The sequence below is a fragment of the Oncorhynchus keta genome, chromosome 19, assembly GCF_023373465.1.
Source record: "Oncorhynchus keta strain PuntledgeMale-10-30-2019 chromosome 19, Oket_V2, whole genome shotgun sequence".
NCBI lineage: Eukaryota > Metazoa > Chordata > Actinopteri > Salmoniformes > Salmonidae > Oncorhynchus > Oncorhynchus keta.
This window is the reverse complement of record NC_068439.1, coordinates 74,488,274-74,505,777: the sequence shown is the minus strand read 5'-3', so window position 1 is coordinate 74,505,777 and position 17,504 is coordinate 74,488,274. Positions and strand designations below refer to the sequence as shown.

Genomic DNA, 17,504 nt, shown 5'->3' with positions numbered 1-17,504 from the left:
AAATATATCAAATAAACCAACAAGACAGTGAATGTTACTGAGCTACAGTTTTGAATTAAATCTACCTGAAAATCTATGGCAAGACCTGAAAATGGTTGTCTAGCAATGATCAAAAACCAATTTGTCAGAGCTTGAAGATTTTAGGAAATAATGATGGGAAAATGTTACACAATCCAGGGGTTGAACCCTCTTAGAGATTTACCCAGAAAGACTCACAGCTGTAATCACTGCCAAAGGGAGTGATGTGGCACCTGAATCAGGTGATTTTTGTCCCTGGTCCTTTCACACTTAGAGTACTGTCTGGTTATATGGTCAATCCCTGGTCCTATCACACTTAGAGTACTGTCCAGTTATATGGTCAATCCCTGGTCCTATCACATTTAGAGTACTGTCTGGTTATATGGTCAATCCCTGGTCCTATCACACTTAGAATACTGTCTGGTTATATGGTCAATCCCTGGTCCTATCACACTTAGAGTACTGTCCAGTTATATGGTCAATCCCTGGTCCTATCACACTTAGAGTACTGTCTGGTTATATGGTCAATCCCTGGTCCTATCACACTTAGAGTACTGTCTGGTTATATGGTCAATCCCTGATCCTTTCACACTTAGAGTTCTGTCCAGTTATATAGTCAATCCCTGGTCCTATCACACTTAGAGTACTGTCTGGTTATATGGTCAATCACTGGTCCTATCACACTTAGAGTTCTGTCCAGTTATATGGACAATCCCTGGTCCTATCACACTTAGAGTACTGTCTGGTTATATGATCAATCCCTGGTCCTATCACACTTAGAGTACTGTCCAGTTATATGGTCAATCCCTGGTACTATCACACTTAGAGTACTGTCCAGTTATATGGTCAATCCCTGGTCCTATCACACTTAGAGTACTGTCCAGTTATATGGTCAATCCCTGGTCCTATCACACTTAGAGTACTGTCTGGTTATATGGTCAATCCCTGGTCCTATCACATTTAGAGTTCTGTCCAGTTATATGGTCAATCCCTGGTCCTATCACACTTAGAGTACTGTCCAGTTATATGGTCAATCCCTGGTCCTATCACACTTAGAGTACTGTCCAGTTGTATGGTCAATCCCTGGTCCTATCACACTTAGAGTACTGTCCAGTTGTATGGTCAATCCCTGGTCCTATCACACTTAGAGTACTGTCCAGTTGTATGGTCAATCCCTGGTCCTATCACACTTAGAGTACTGTCCAGTTGTATGGTCAATCCCTGGTCCTATCACACTTAGAGTACTGTCCAGTTGTATGGTCATCTGCAGCAAAGAAAGATATATAAAAAAGCTCCAAATGGCTCTAAACAGGGCTGCCAGATTAGCTCTTCATTGCTCTAAACAGGGCTGGTATATTAGCCCTTCATTGCTCTAAACAGGGCTGCCAGATTAGCTCTTCATTGCTCTAAACAGGGCTGGTAGATTAGCTATTCATTGCTATAAACAGGGCTGGTAGATTAGCTCTTCATTGCTCTAAACAGGGCTGGTAGATTAGCGCTTCATTGCTCAAAACAGGGCTGGTAGATTAGCTCTTCATTGCTCAAAACAGGGCTGCCAGATTAGCTCTTCATTGCTCAAAACAGGGCTGCCAGATTAGCTCTTCATTGCTCTAAACAGGGATGGTAGATTAGCTCTTCATTGCTCAAAACAGGGCTGGTAGATTAGCTCTTCATTGCTCAAAACAGGGCTGCCAGATTAGCTCTTCATTGCTCAAAACAGGGCTGCCAGATTAGCTCTTCATTGCTCTAAACAGGGATGGTAGATTAGCCCTTCATTGCTCTAAACAGGGCTGTCAAATTAGCTCTTCATTGCTCTAAACAGGGCTGCCAGATTAGCTCTTCATTTCTCTAAACAGGGCTGCCAGATTAGCTCTTCATTGCTCTAAACAGGGCTGTCAGATTAGCTCTTCATTGCTCTAAACAGGGCTGGCAGATTAGCTCTTCATTGCACTAAACAGGGCTGCCAGATTAGCTCTTCATTGCTCTAAACAGGGCTGCCAGATTAGCTCTTCATTTCTCTAAACAGGGCTGGGAGATTAGCGCTTCATTGCTCTAAACAGGGCTGCCAGATTAGCTCTTCATTGCTCTAAACAGGGCTGGCAGATTAGCTCTTCATTGCTCAAAACAGGGTTGGTAGATTAACTCTTCATTGCTCTAAACAGGGCTGCCAGATTAGCTCTTCATTGCTCTAAACAGGGCTGGTAGATTAGCTCTTCATTGCTCTAAACAGGGCTGGTAGATTAGCTCTTCATTGCTCTAAACAGGGATGGTAGATTAGCTCTTCATTGCTCTAAACAGGGCTGTCAGATTAGCTCTTCATTGCTCAAAACAGGGCTGGTAGATTAGCTCTTCATTGCTCTAAACAGGGCTGTCAGATTAGCTCTTCATTGCTCTAAACAGGGCTGGCAGATTAGCTCTTCATTGCACTAAACAGGGCTGCCAGATTAGCTCTTCATTGCTCTAAACAGGGCTGCCAGATTAGCTCTTCATTTCTCTAAACAGGGCTGGCAGATTAGCGCTTCATTGCTCTAAACAGGGCTGCCAGATTAGCTCTTCATTGCTCTAAACAGGGCTGGCAGATTAGCTCTTCATTGCTCAAAACAGGGTTGGTAGATTAACTCTTCATTGCACTAAACAGGGCTGCCAGATTAGCTCTTCATTGCTCTAAACAGGGCTGGCAGATTAGCTCTTCATTGCTCTAAACAGGGCTGGTAGATTAGCTCTTCATTGCTCTAAACAGGGATGGTAGATTAGCTCTTCATTGCTCTAAACAGGGCTGTCAGATTAGCTCTTCATTGCTCAAAACAGGGCTGGTAGATTAGCTCTTCATTGCTCTAAACAGGGCTGCCAGATTAGCTCTTCATTTCTCTAAACAGGGCTGGCAGATTAGCTCTTCATTGCTCTAAACAGGGCTGGCAGATTAGCTCTTCATTGCACTAAACAGGGCTGCCAGATTAGCTCTTCATTGCTCTAAACAGGGCTGTCAGATTAGCTCTTCATTACTCTAAACAGGGCTGGCAGATTAGCTCTTCATTGCACTAAACAGGGCTGCCAGATTAGCTCTTCATTTCTCTAAACAGGGCTGGCATATTAGCTCTTCATTGCTCTAAACAGGGCTGGCAGATTAGCTCTTCACTGCTCTAAACAGGGCTGCCAGATTAGCTCTTCATTGCTCTAAACAGGGCTGGCAGATTAGCTCTTCATTGCACTAAACAGGGCTGGGAGATTAGCGCTTCATTGCTCTAAACAGGGCTGCCAGATTAGCTCTTCATTGCTCTAAACAGGGCTGGCAGATTAGCTCTTCATTGCTAAAAACAGGGTTGGTAGATTAACTCTTCATTGCTCTAAACAGGGCTGCCAGATTAGCTCTTCATTGCTCTAAACAGGGCTGGTAGATTAGCTCTTCATTGCTCTAAACAGGGCTGGTAGATTAGCTCTTCATTGCTCTAAACAGGGATGGTAGATTAGCTCTTCATTGCTCTAAACAGGGCTGTCAGATTAGCTCTTCATTGCTCAAAACAGGGCTGGTAGATTAGCTCTTCATTGCTCTAAACAGGGCTGTCAGATTAGCTCTTCATTGCTCTAAACAGGGCTGGCAGATTAGCTCTTCATTGCTCTAAACAGGGCTGGTAGATTAGCTCTTCATTGCTCTAAACAGGGATGGTAGATTAGCTCTTCATTGCTCTAAACAGGGCTGTCAGATTAGCTCTTCATTGCTCAAAACAGGGCTGGTAGATTAGCTCTTCATTGCTCTAAACAGGGCTGCCAGATTAGCTCTTCATTTCTCTAAACAGGGCTGGCAGATTAGCTCTTCATTGCTCTAAACAGGGCTGGCAGATTAGCTCTTCATTGCACTAAACAGGGCTGCCAGATTAGCTCTTCATTGCTCTAAACAGGGCTGTCAGATTAGCTCTTCATTACTCTAAACAGGGCTGGCAGATTAGCTCTTCATTGCACTAAACAGGGCTGCCAGATTAGCTCTTCATTTCTCTAAACAGGGCTGGCATATTAGCTCTTCATTGCTCTAAACAGGGCTGCCAGATTAGCTCTTCATTGCTCTAAACAGGGCTGCCAGATTAGCTCTTCATTTCTCTAAACAGGGCTGGCAGATTAGCTCTTCATTGCTCTAAACAGGGCTGGCAGATTAGCTCTTCATTGCACTAAACAGGGCTGCCAGATTAGCTCTTCATTGCTCTAAACAGGGCTGTCAGATTAGCTCTTCATTACTCTAAACACGGCTGGCAGATTAGCTCTTCATTGCACTAAACAGGGCTGCCAGATTAGCTCTTCATTTCTCTAAACAGGGCTGGCATATTAGCTCTTCATTGCTCTAAACAGGGCTGCCAGATTAGCTCTTCATTGCTCTAAACAGGGCTGGCAGATTAGCCCTTCATTGCTCTAAACAGGGTTTGTAGATTAACTCTTCATTGCTCTAAACAGGGCTGCCAGATTAGCTCTTCATTGCTCTAAACAGGGCTGGTAGATTAGCTCTTCATTGCTCTAAACAGGGCTGGCAGATTAGCTCTTCATTGCTCTAAACAGGGCTGGTAGATTAGCTCTTCATTGCTCTAAACAGGGCTGGTAGATTAGCTCTTCATTGCTCTAAACAGGGCTGGCAGATTAGCTCTTCATTGCTCAAAACAGGGCTGGTAGATTAGCTCTTCATTGCTCTAAACAGGGCTGCCAGATTAGCTCTTCATTGCTCTAAACAGGGCTGCCAGATTAGCTCTTCATTGCTCTAAACAGGGCTGCCAGATTCGCTCTTCATTGCTCTAAACAGGGCTGGTAGATTAGCTCTTCATTGGTCTAAACAGGGCTGCCAGATTAGCTCTTCATTGCTCTAAACAGGGCTGCCAGATTCGCTCTTCATTACTCTAAACAGGGCTGCCAGATTCGCTCTTCATTGCTCTAACCGTATGAATATTATCCAAACACATCAGAATCTCTCATGGCTTCACGTTAAAAACAAATTACTATGCAGTCTTCTGATTTTCTATAGGAATGTTGTATTTTGTTTTTTAAACACAGTATTTTTCAGGCCAGTTAGTGCATACTAGCAACACGTATAACCACCAAACCAGACAGGCAAATTCCGGGCAGCTAAAACAACCCAAACCAAGAACGAATCGCCTTAAATCTACAGTTTTATACAGATCCATAGCTGAATGGAACTCTTTACCAATCCATATTTCTCAGCTGAATGGACCTCTTTACCAATCCATATTTCTCAGCTGAATGGACCTCTTTACCAATCCATATTTCTAGCTGAATGGAACTCTTTACCAATCCATATTTCTCAGCTGAATGGAACTCTTTACCAATCCATATTTCTAGCTGAATGGACCTCTTTACCAATCCATACTTCTAGCTGAATGGAACTCTTTACCAATCCATATTTCTCAGCTGAATGGAACTCTTTACCAATCCATATTTCTAGCTGAATGGAACTCTTTACCAATCCATATTTCTAGCTGAATGGACCTCTTTACCAATCCATATTTCTCAGCTGAATGGAACTCTTTACCAATCCATATTTCTAGCTGAATGGACCTCTTTACCAATCCATACTTCTAGCTGAATGGAACTCTTTACCAATCCATATTTCTCAGCTGAATGGAACTCTTTACCAATCCATATTTCTAGCTGAATGGAACTCTTTACCAATCCATATTTCCAGCTGAATGGAACTCTTTACCAATCCATATTTCTCAGCTGAATGGAACTCTTTACCAATCCATATTTCTCAGCTGAATGGAACTCTTTACCAATCCATATTTCTAGCTGAATGGAACTCTTTACCAATCCATATTTCTAGCTGAATGGAACTCTTTACCAATCCATATTTCTCAGCTGAATGGAACTCTTTACCAATCCATATTTCTAGCTGAATGGAACTCTTTACCAATCCATATTTCTAGCTGAATGGAACTCTTTACCAATCCATATTTCTCAGCTGAATGGAACTCTTTACCAATCCATATTTCTAGCTGAATGGAACTCTTTACCAATCCATATTTCTAGCTGAATGGAACTCTTTACCAATCCATATTTCTAGCTGAATGGAACTCTTTACCAATCCATATTTCTCAGCTGAATGGACCTCTTTACCAATCCATATTTCTAGCTGAATGGAACTCTTTACCAATCCATATTTCTAGCTGAATGGAACTCTTTACCAATCCATATTTCTAGCTGAATGGAACTCTTTACCAATCCATATTTCTCAGCTGAAAGGAACTCTTTACCAATCCATATTTCTATCTGAAAGGAACTCTTTACCAATCCATATTTCTAGCTGAATGGAACTCTTTACCAATCCATATTTCTAGCTGAATGGAACTCTTTACCAATCCATATTTCTAGCTGAATGGAACTCTTTACCAATCCATATTTCTCAGCTGAATGGAACTCTTTACCAATCCATATTTCTAGCTGAATGGAACTCTTTACCAATCCATATTTCTAGCTGAATGGAACTCTTTACCAATCCATATTTCTCAGCTGAATGGAACTCTTTACCAATCCATATTTCTCAGCTGAAAGGAACTCTTTACCAATCCATATTTCTAGCTGAAAGGAACTCTTTACCAATCCATATTTCTCAGCTGAATGGACCTCTTTACCAATCCATATTTCTCAGCTGAATGGAACTCTTTACCAATCCATATTTCTAGCTGAATGGAACTCTTTACCAATCCATATTTCTAGCTGAATGGAACTCTTTACCAATCCATATTTCTCAGCTGAAAGGAACTCTTTACCAATCCATATTTCTAGCTGAAAGGAACTCTTTACCAATCCATATTTCTAGCTGAATGGAACTCTTTACCAATCCATATTTCTAGCTGAATGGAACTCTTTACCAATCCATATTTCTAGCTGAATGGAACTCTTTACCAATCCATATTTCTCAGCTGAATGGAACTCTTTACCAATCCATATTTCTCAGCTGAAAGGAACTCTTTACCAATCCATATTTCTAGCTGAAAGGAACTCTTTACCAATCCATATTTCTAGCTGAATGGAACTCTTTACCAATCCATATTTCTAGCTGAATGGAACTCTTTACCAATCCATATTTCTAGCTGAATGGAACTCTTTACCAATCCATATTTCTAGCTGAATGGAACTCTTTACCAATCCATATTTCTAGCTGAATGGAACTCTTTACCAATCCATATTTCTAGCTGAATGGAACTCTTTACCAATCCATATTTCTAGCTGAATGGAACTCTTTACCAATCCATATTTCTAGCTGAATGGAACTATTTACCAATCCATATTTCTCAGCTGAATGGAACTCTTTACCAATCCATATTTCTAGCTGAATGGACCTCTTTACCAATCCATATTTCTCAGCTGAATGGAACTCTGTACCAATCCATATTTCTCAGCTGAATGGAACTCTTTACCAATCCATATTTCTCAGCTGAATGGAACTCTTTACCAATCCATATTTCTAGCTGAAAGGAACTCTTTACCAATCCATATTTCTAGCTGAATGGAACTCTTTACCAATCCATATTTCTCAGCTGAATGGAACTCTTTACCAATCCATATTTCTAGCTGAAAGGAACTCTTTACCAATCCATATTTCTAGCTGAATGGAACTCTTTACCAATCCATATTTCTAGCTGAATGGAACTCTTTACCAATCCATATTTCTAGCTGAATGGAACTCTTTACCAATCCATATTTCTAGCTGAATGGAACTCTTTACCAATCCATATTTCTCAGGCAAAAAGTTAATCGGCAGGGTAGCCTAGTGGTTAGAGCATTGGACTAGTAACCGAAAGGTTGCAAGTTCAAATCCCCAGGCTGACAAGGTACAACATCTGTCGTTCCTAGGTCGTCATTGAAAATAAGAATTTGTTCTTAATTGACTTGCCTCGTTAAATAAATTTAAAAAATCCACCTTCAAGAAAAAAAAAACATTTAATGTGATAGACCATATGACTGGACAGGAAATAGAAAGAACATCTAATGTGATAGACCATATGACTGGACAGGAAATAGAAAGAACATTTAATGCGATAGACCATATGACTGGACAGGAAATAGAAAGAACATCTAATGTGATAGACCATACGACTGGACAGGAAATAGAAAGAACATCTAATGTGATAGACCATATGACTGGACAGGAAATAGACAGAACATCTAATGTGACAGACCATATGTCTGGACAGGAAATAGAAAGCATCAACTGAGTTTCCTGTCAGGTATTTCATTGTCTGTATTGTCTACTTGTTGAATGTTTGTGAAGTCTTGATTTGTGGTTGTTTGTAATGTTTTGTTAATTGGTGTTACGATGTTAGCTAATGGGGATCCTAAAAAAAATTACAAATGTAAATTCGACATTTATGTATTTCATTATCAACACATTTGCTAACATTTCTGAAAACATGTTTTCACTTTGTCATTATGGGATATTGTGCGTAGATTGATTAGGGCTGTAACACACAACACATGTGGAATAAGTCAAGGGGTACTGTATAAATACTTGTATATACAGTATAGATGATAATTTTTTTAAACCTAACCCCGAAGCCTAAAATAGGCTTTTCCTTGTGGGGACTGTCAAAATGTCCCCCACTGTCTGAATCTTCCTTGTTTTACTGTCCTTGTGAGGACTGCTGGTACCCACAAGGATAGTAAAACCAAACACACACACACACACACAATATATAAGAGTTATATTGTCTATATACTATTTTTCAGTTTAATGTCAGTCTATTATTTTCCTTGCTGGCTGAATTGTGGATGGACTGTCCTAGTCCCATACCACCCCAGACTACACCTGTAATTCCCCCTAGTCTTTAGCATAGTCCAGACTCCAGATAGACATCATTAGAGGGTGATGGGAATGCTGGTATTTACCTGAACACACCTGGACTCACACTCCTCTGATTTTACAGAGAGTTACCACTTTTCCCTCATTCTAGGGATTACACCACAGGTGGCTGGTGGCACCTTAATTGGGGAGGAAGGGCTCATAGTAATGGCTGGAACGAAGTGAATGGATGGCATCCAACAACTTCAAACCCATTGAAACCATATGTTTGATACCACTCTATTCACTTTATTACAACTATTATTATGAGCCATCCTCCCCTCACCAGCCTCCTGTGGATTACACTGTCTGTTTGTGAAACGTATCCTCTTAAAGCAGCAGGTAGCATCACCGAGCATGGAGTAATCCTCATACTGACGCCAATGCACTGACTGACTGAACGAGCACACACCTCAAAGTCAAAGTGTTGCAAAAAGTGATGGTATATTCACATTGACAAACGCTGCCATTAGATTAGACACACTTTGATTCGGGTCATGTTTGAATACTCTGAAAATCCATACTACCTCCCTTGATGCTATCACTGATTTGGACAGATGACATCGATTCAGTGAAACCCCTCACTTTCACCTATCCAATCACCTCAAATCTGGGATCACTTCAAGGAAGGGTGTTCGGAAGGATCCATTTGGAAAGAATTCAAATAATGGCCTCATTCAGTCTCCTGTTCAGTAAAGGGGGGAATCCTAACTTGTGCTTAAAGTTCAAATTTACTTTGTTTCCCATTGACATCATTGCATGACTGTGTGAAAATGCTACTTAAGTTCAAGTACAAGGATTTGCCCCTTAAACATCAAACCGCACATCCACGTTCTATCTTTCATGTTGATCGAGCTAGCAGATCCACTTCTCCTCGGACCGATCCGTGGGGCATAGATACAGGAGGTGGGTCTCAGTGTCTCCGCTTTACGGTTTAATGGTAAGGTAGGGGACAATGGGAACCGGGAATGTAAAGTAACAACTAATCATAGTGACCTAAGGCTGTGGCTGTGAAGACAGAATCTGCGTCCCAAGTGGCACCCTATTCCCTTTATAGTGCACTACCTTTGAACAGGACCCATAGGGAACATGGTGCCATTTGGGATGCGCTCATTGTCTATTGTCTTTGTATGTTCCTTAAGATGTTCGCAGCGAGGAAGAGACACAGAGGAAAAACTGGAATTAGAAAACGGTGTGTCAAGCATTTCCTCCCCCGGGGAAGGATGGAGGGATGAGAGTGGAGTTTTCACAGAACATATAGCACACAGTTGTGTATACACACACACACACACACACACACACACACACACACACACACACACACACACACACACACACACACACACACACACACACACACACACACACACACTAGAAGGACCCCACAAAGAAGCATCATGCATGGCCATTCACTCGATGACACACAAACACGAAAACACAAACACTCACACACCTGCATGCAAATGCCAACACTCTCTCAACTCTCACTTTTAAAATACATCCCCCATATACAGGAAGGTGTGGTGTTCAGGATACCTCTGCAGAGTCAAGGCAGCGTTTCAGGACCAGGTTTCTGGGTAGAGACCTCTCAGCCTTGGTCTTGTCCTGGTTCTCTGGGTGGTTCTCCAGTTCCTCATCCAACGTGTGGTCTTTCACAATGTAGGTGCACCTCTTCTGGAACTCAGCTTCACTCCAGTGGGTCATGTCTGGGTCTTGAGGGTCTGAGTCCGACATGGTCGGGGTGGTGACCACTGTGGTGTGAGGTGAAGGGGAGCTATCTGAGGTTAACATAACTGTGCTGTGCTGGGAGGAGGCCTAGAAGAGATGGAAGAAGAAGGATAAGAATGGGATAATTATAACATAAGATAATTCTAATGTGCAATAGCCCAAGTAATCAGGGAAGTCATGGACTTCCTGTTTTCACTTTCTTTTATCTCTCCAAGTTCTGCCCTATTTATTTTTGTTCTCCTGTTCTCCTGTTCCCCTGTTCTCCTGTTATCCTGTTCCCCTGTTCCTCTGTTCCCCTGTTCTCCTGTTCTCCTGTTCCTCTGTTCTCCTGTTCCTCTGTTCCCCTGTTCTCCTGTTCTTCTGTTCCCCTGTTCTCCTGTTCCTCTGTTCTCCTGTTCCCCTGTTCTCCTGTTCTCCTGTTCTCCTGTTCTCCTGTTCCCCTGTTCTCCTGTTCCCCTGTTCTCCTGTTCTCCTGTTCCTCTGTTCTCCTGTTCCCCTGTTCTCCTGTTCCTCTGTTCCTCTGTTCTCCTGTTCTCCTGTTCCTCTGTTCTCCTGTTCCTCTGTTCTCCTGTTCTCCTGTTCTCCTGTTCCTCTGTTCTCCTGTTCTCCTGTTCCTCTGTTCTCCTGTTCCTCTGTTCTCCTGTTCTCCTGTTCTCCTGTTCCTCTGTTCTCCTGTTCTCCTGTTCCTCTGTTCTCCTGTTCCTCTGTTCTCCTGTTCTCCTGTTCTCCTGTTCCTCTGTTCTCCTGTTCCTCTGTTCTCCTGTTCCTCTGTTCTCCTGTTCCTCTGTTCTTCTCCTATATATCTCTCTCTTCTATCTCTCTCTTCTATCTCTCTCTCTCTCTCCTATATATCTCTCTCTCCTATATCTCTCTCTACTATATATCTCTCTCTTCTCTCTCTCTCTCTCTCTCTCTCTCTCTCTATCCTATATATATCTCTCTCTCTCCTATATATCTCTCTCCTATATATATATATCTCTCTCTCCTATATATCTCTCTCTCCTATATCTCTCTCTCTCCTATATATCTCTCTCTCCTATATCTCTCTCTCTCCTATATATCTCTCTCTTCTATCTCTCTCTCTCTCTCTCTCTCCTATATATCTCTCTCTCCTATATATCTCTCTCCTATATATATATCTCTATCTCTCTCTCTCCTACATATCTCTCTCCTATATATATCTCTCTCTTCTATCTCTCTCTCTCTCTCTCTCTCTCTCTCTCTCTCTCTCTCTCTCTCTCTCTCTCTCTCCTATATCTCTCTCTCTCCTATATATCTCTCTCTTCTATCTCTCTCTCTCTCTCTCTCTCCTGCTGTCCTAAGCAGTGGAAAACCATTGTGGAAAACAAACAGCGGATAAAGTGTGCTGAAGGAGGAAGCTCTCCTCTGTCTTGAATAGAGCTAAATGTGGAAGTAAGGAGGCCGAGGTGTGAGACAGAGAGGAAGGAGATAACAGCGGGATACAAGGGCTGTCGACCAGTCAAAGAGGGGGGTACCCTAACTAAGTGTCCCACCGAATACTAACGGACAAACAAACTTCAAAGGGTAGCGTCCATCCCTCCACCACTCCACCATCCATCCACCCCACCATCGCTGCCCCCTGTTCCAAACATCCTGTAAGCGTCCAAAACAGGACCCCAGGTTTCAGGAAGGGGTTCCTGTGCACGTCAAATAAGGAGTGTCAGCCACCACTTTCACAAGGAGGAAACCAGCATTACCAGTGAATCAGCCCAGACTTCCTCTCTATACTGACTGGGACTTGGCTCAGTCTGTCTGTCTGTCTGTCTGTCTGTCTGTCTGTCTGTCTGTCTGTCTGTCTGTCTGTCTGTCTGTCTGTCTGTGTCTCCCTCTCTCCGTCCGTCCGTCTGTCTGTCTGTGTCTCCCTCTCTCCGTCCGTCCGTCCGTCTGTCTGTCTGTGCATGCGCCTGAGGTATTCTGACCTGGACATTTTCTTTTCAGATGGTCCTTTCCCGGCCGGTTCCGGCACCTATGATGGATGCAGGACCAAACCAGTGGAGTACAGCTTGGCTCGACTCCACTCAGTAGTGTGAAAAGATTTTCATCAAGACTGGACAAAGCCATGAACACAGAAAGATTGGATGGAGTTAGTCTGAAAAATGCTAATCCTAGATCGAGTTAAAATCCTAATCTTAAATCCAGAGTTAAAATCCTAGATCCATATAGTGCCTTTGCAGGTAAACGCAGACGTTTGGGTGGAATACAATCAGAAGATAGCTAGCTGGTGGTTCTATGTGCCATTTATCAGACGCTTCTATCCAAAGGGACTTACAATTATTTGTGCATACATTTTCCATATGGGTTGTCCTGGGAACCAAACCCACTACCCTGACGTTGTAAACGCCATGCTATACGAGCTGAGCTACAGAGTACCAGTTTGTCTTTTTATCCCAGTCGAGGGAAGATAAAGTTGAAGTTTCCCAACATTTCTTATCTTCACTTTAAATCACCAGTGATATCATATTATAAATTGGGTGGTTCGAGCCCTGAAGGATAATTGGCTGACAGTCGTGGTATATCAAAACATTTATTTTTACTGCTCTAAGTATGTTGGTAACCAGTTTATAATAGCAATAAGCAATAATGAATTAGAACACAAATAATTCCATCTTCTCTAGAACTGTACACTGATTGGCCAACATTGATAGATGACATTTCACAATGTGTGTATGGTACGCACCACCTCCGAGTGGAATGACTGTCACAACGGACAGTGACAGCTCACTCTGAAACCATGAAACTATGAAACTGACGAAGCAGAAAATACACTCTGAAACCATGAAACTATGAAACTGACGAAGCAGAAAATACACTATGAAACCATGAAACTGACATAGCAGAAAATAAACTCTGAAATCGATGCATGATGATTCAAAGCCACACAGCTGTGGCCTCATGAGAAAACATCGCCAAATGAACTTTAGAGGAATAGGGTGAAATCTGTGTCGTGAGTGACTAAAAACACAGGCTTTCAGAAACTTCATGAAAGCCTACAACTCCAATATCACAATCTCTGTATCCTTGTAAGACTGTCACACCAAATTAAACAAAATAAGACCTTTTGAATGAGACGAGCAAAGTGAAATCTGTGCTGTGTGTGAAAACAACTTTGTGACTGAAACCCTAATTTATACACACACACACGCACACACACAGACCTGGTAACAAAGAAGAGGGTGGTGATGGTGAATGAATACTTACTGTGAAGCCTTGAGAGGACCCACACATAGGATAGGTTATCTGTGTCCTCCTCCAGTGTCTGCGTGTGCTCCCTCTACTTCCCTCCCTCCCTCTCTCTCTCTCGCTCTCTCTCACCCTATCTCCTTGTCTCTCTCTTGCTCTCTTTCCTTTTCTCTGTCTCTCTCTGTCTGGTGAAGTCTGTATCATGCGTGTACCTGTTGAGACTGAGTGACAGTGGTGTCTCTCTCTCTCTCTGGTGCGTGTGTGGGTCTGCCCCCTCTCTTCCTCCCGCCCTCTCTCCTCTGTGTATGACTCCTCCTTGGGGGCAGTGATCTGTTCATCTATTCACTCACTCTCTGCTCCAGGGTATCAGGGCTGAGATAAAACAACAAGAGCTTTCTCTCCAGGAGGTGAGTCTCCTGTCACACAGACATGTTCCGGTTCAGACACATCTATCTCCATTATATTCGTCTGGGATTCTGACCCACCCCCAGAGGATACTGTGCTACGTAGTCTTTGTAGGCCTAAGTCAAGGTTCATGGAAACAGTGGCGCTACGAGAATGTTTGTTTGAAAGGATTCTAAGAAATCCACATTTTCTTATCAGTTCTTTGAAACAGAGAGTTGAATTCAAATTGAAACCGAGACTTTGGTTCGTTTCCAAACGACGACCATAACCATGATTTTGAGGTTAAATGTAAATGTTTGCTTCAAGTTCAGCCTAGAGACAATTATATAAGCTAGGTTAATAACTCTCATAACCCTGTAACTCATATAACCCTAGAAGGCCAGCATCCCGGAGTCGCCCCTTCACTGTTGACGTTGAGACTGGTGTTTTGTGGGTGCTATTTAATGAAACTGCCAGTTGAGGACTTGTGAGGCGTCTGTTTCTCAAACTAGACACTCTAACGTACTTGTCCTCGTGCTCAGTTGTGCACCGGGGCCTCCCACTTCTCTTCTAGTCTGGTTAGCGCCAGTTTGCGCTGTTCTGTGAAGGGAGAAGTACACAGCGTTGTACGAAATCTTCAGTTTCTTGGCAATATATTGCATGGAATAGCCTTAATTTCTCAGAACAAGAATAACTGATGAGTTGAAGAAAGGCCTTTGTTTCTGGCCATTTTGAGCCTGAAATCGAACCCACAAATGCTGATGCTCCAGATACTCAACTAGTCCAAAAAGGCCAGTTTTATTGCTTCTTTAATTAGAACAACAGTTTTCAGCTGTCCTAAAACAATTGCAAAAGCATTTTCTAATGATCAATTAGCCTTTTAATATGATAAACTTGGATTAGCTAACACAACCTGCCATTGGAACAAAGGAGTGATGGTTGCTGATAATGGGCCTCTGTACACTTGAAGTCGAAAGTTTACATACACCTTAGCCAAATACATTTCAATTCAGTTAATCATAGTAAAAATGCCCTGTCTTAGGTCAGTTAGGATCACCACTTTATTTTAAGAATGTGAAATGTCAGAATAATATTAGAGAGAACGATTTATTTAAGCTTTTATGTCTTTCATCACATTCCCAGTGGGTCAGAAGTTTACATACACTCAATTAGTATTTGGTAGCATTTCCTTTAAATTGTTTAACTTGGGTCAACTGTTTTGGGTAGCCTTCCGCAAGCTTCCCATAATAAGTTGTGTGAATTTTGGCCCATTCCTCCTGACAGAGCTGGTGTAACTGAGTCAGGTTTGTAGGCCTCCTTGCTCACACACGATTTTCAGTTCTGCCCACAAATATTCTATAGGACTGAGGTCAGGGCTTTGTGATGGCCACTACAATACCTTGACTTTGTTGTCCTTAAGCCATTTTGCCACAGCTTGTGAAGTATGCTTGGGGTCATTGTTCATTTGGAAGACCCATTTGCGACCAAGCTTTAACTGATGTCTTGAGATGTTGCTTCAATATATCCACATAATTTTTCTTTCTCATGTGCCATCTATTTTGTGAAGTGCACCAGTCCCTCCTGCAGCAAAGCACCTCCACAACATGATGCTGCCACCCCTGTTCTTCACGGTTGGGATGGTGTTCTTCGGCTTGCAAGCATCCCCCTTTTTCCTCCAAACATAATGATGGTCATTATGGCCAAACAGTTCTATCAGACCAGAGGACATTTCTCCAAAAAGTACAATCTTTGTCACCATGTGCATTTGCAAACCAAACTTTTCACACCAAAGTACGTTAATCTCTAGGAGACAGAATGCGTCTCCTTCCTGAGCGGTATGACGGCTGTGTTGTCCCATGGTGTTTATACTTGCATACTATTGTTTGTACAGATGAACGTGGTACCTTCAGGCGTTTGGAAATTGCTCCCGAGGATGAACCAGACTTGGCTGATTTCTTTTGATGTTCCTATGATGTCAAGCAAAGAGGCACTGATTTTGAAGGTAGGCCTTGAAATACATCCACAGGTACACCTCCAATTGACTCAAATTATGTCAATTAGCCTGTCAGAAGCTTCTAAAGCCATGACATCATTTACTGTAATTTACCAAACTGTTAAAAGGCACAGTCAACTTAGTGTATGTAAACTTCTGACCCAATGGAATTGTGATACAGTGAATATTAAGTGAAATAATCTGTCTGTTAACCAATTGTTGGAAAAAATGACTTGTGTCATGCACAAAGTAGATGTCCTAACCGACTTGCCAAAACTATAGTTTGTTAACAAGAAATGTGTGGAGTGGTTGAAAAACGAGTTTTAATGACTCCAACCTGAGTGTATGTAAACTTCCGACTTCAACTGTATGCAGATATTCCATTAAAAAATCGGCCAGCTCCAATAGTAATTTACAACATTAACCATGTCTACTCTGTATTTCTGATCAATTTGATGTTATTTCAATGGACAAAAAATGTGCTTTTCTTTCAAAAACAAGGACATTTCTAAGTGACCCCAAACTTTTGAACAGTAGGGTACATGTACAATGCGAGGTGGAGAGAGCCATACTTTATATTTATATACTTTATATAGCACGCGCTCCAGCAGGTATATCTCTTTTTATTTTAATTTATAAATTTCTTTACCACTTTTTTCTCCCCAATTTCGTGATATCCAATTGGTAGTAGTTACAGTCTTGTCTCATGGCTGCAACTCCGGTACGGACTTGGAAGAGGCGAAGGTCGAGAGCCATGCGTCCTCCGAAACACAACCCAATCTAGCCGCACTGCTTCTTGTCACAACGCACATCCAACCAGGAAGCCAGCCGCACCAATGTGTCGGAGGAAACACCGTACACCTGGCGACCTGGTCAGAGTGCACTGCGCCCGGCCCGCCACAGGAGTCGCTAGTGCGCGATGAGACAAGGAAATCCCTGCCGGCCAAACCCTCCCTTACCCGGACGACGCTGGGCCAATTGTGCGTCGCCCCATTGACCTCCCGGTTGCGACAGAGCCTGTGCTCGAACCCAGAGTCTCTGGTGGCACTGCCTTAGACCACTGTGCCTGTCTGTCTGTCTGTCTGTCTGTCTGTCTGTCTGTCTGTCTGTCTGTCTGTCTGTCTTGTGTTACAGGGGTTGGGAAAAGCAGAAGACATATTTCCATCTTGTATGGACTAATAAAGTATATTTGATAGTGTTGTGCCACTGTTCTCTGGTACAGAGCAGCGTTTGATTTGGCAGGATGCCAGCCAGCTCTTACAGCTGATTTAGAGGATTTACTTTCCACAGACTTGTCAAGCGCCACGCAACACTACCAAGTACCAACAACACTACCAAGTACCAACA

General features: G+C 42.5%; 1 protein-coding gene and 1 long non-coding RNA gene across 2 annotated transcripts in view; one reads left to right on the top strand and one right to left on the bottom strand.

Moving 5' to 3' along the window:
* LOC127909476 (uncharacterized) overlaps positions 1-13,668 on the top strand; it is a 43,663-nt gene extending 29,995 nt beyond the window's left edge. Inside the window, exon 3 of the long non-coding RNA XR_008071404.1 lies at positions 12,539-13,668. This is a non-coding gene — a long non-coding RNA (uncharacterized LOC127909476). The remainder of the gene's footprint in view (positions 1-12,538) is intronic.
* The window catches only part of LOC118374266 (PR domain zinc finger protein 1-like), a 29,499-nt gene extending 15,591 nt beyond the window's left edge, over positions 1-13,908 (bottom strand). Inside the window, exons 1-2 of the mRNA XM_052471299.1 lie at positions 13,799-13,908; positions 10,388-10,666 (exon numbers count right to left, since the gene is read on the bottom strand). Coding sequence (XP_052327259.1) covers positions 10,388-10,666; positions 13,799-13,825 — 306 coding nt within the window. The 5' untranslated portion in view covers positions 13,826-13,908. The remainder of the gene's footprint in view (positions 1-10,387; positions 10,667-13,798) is intronic.
* Positions 13,909-17,504: the final 3,596 nt, after the last annotated feature.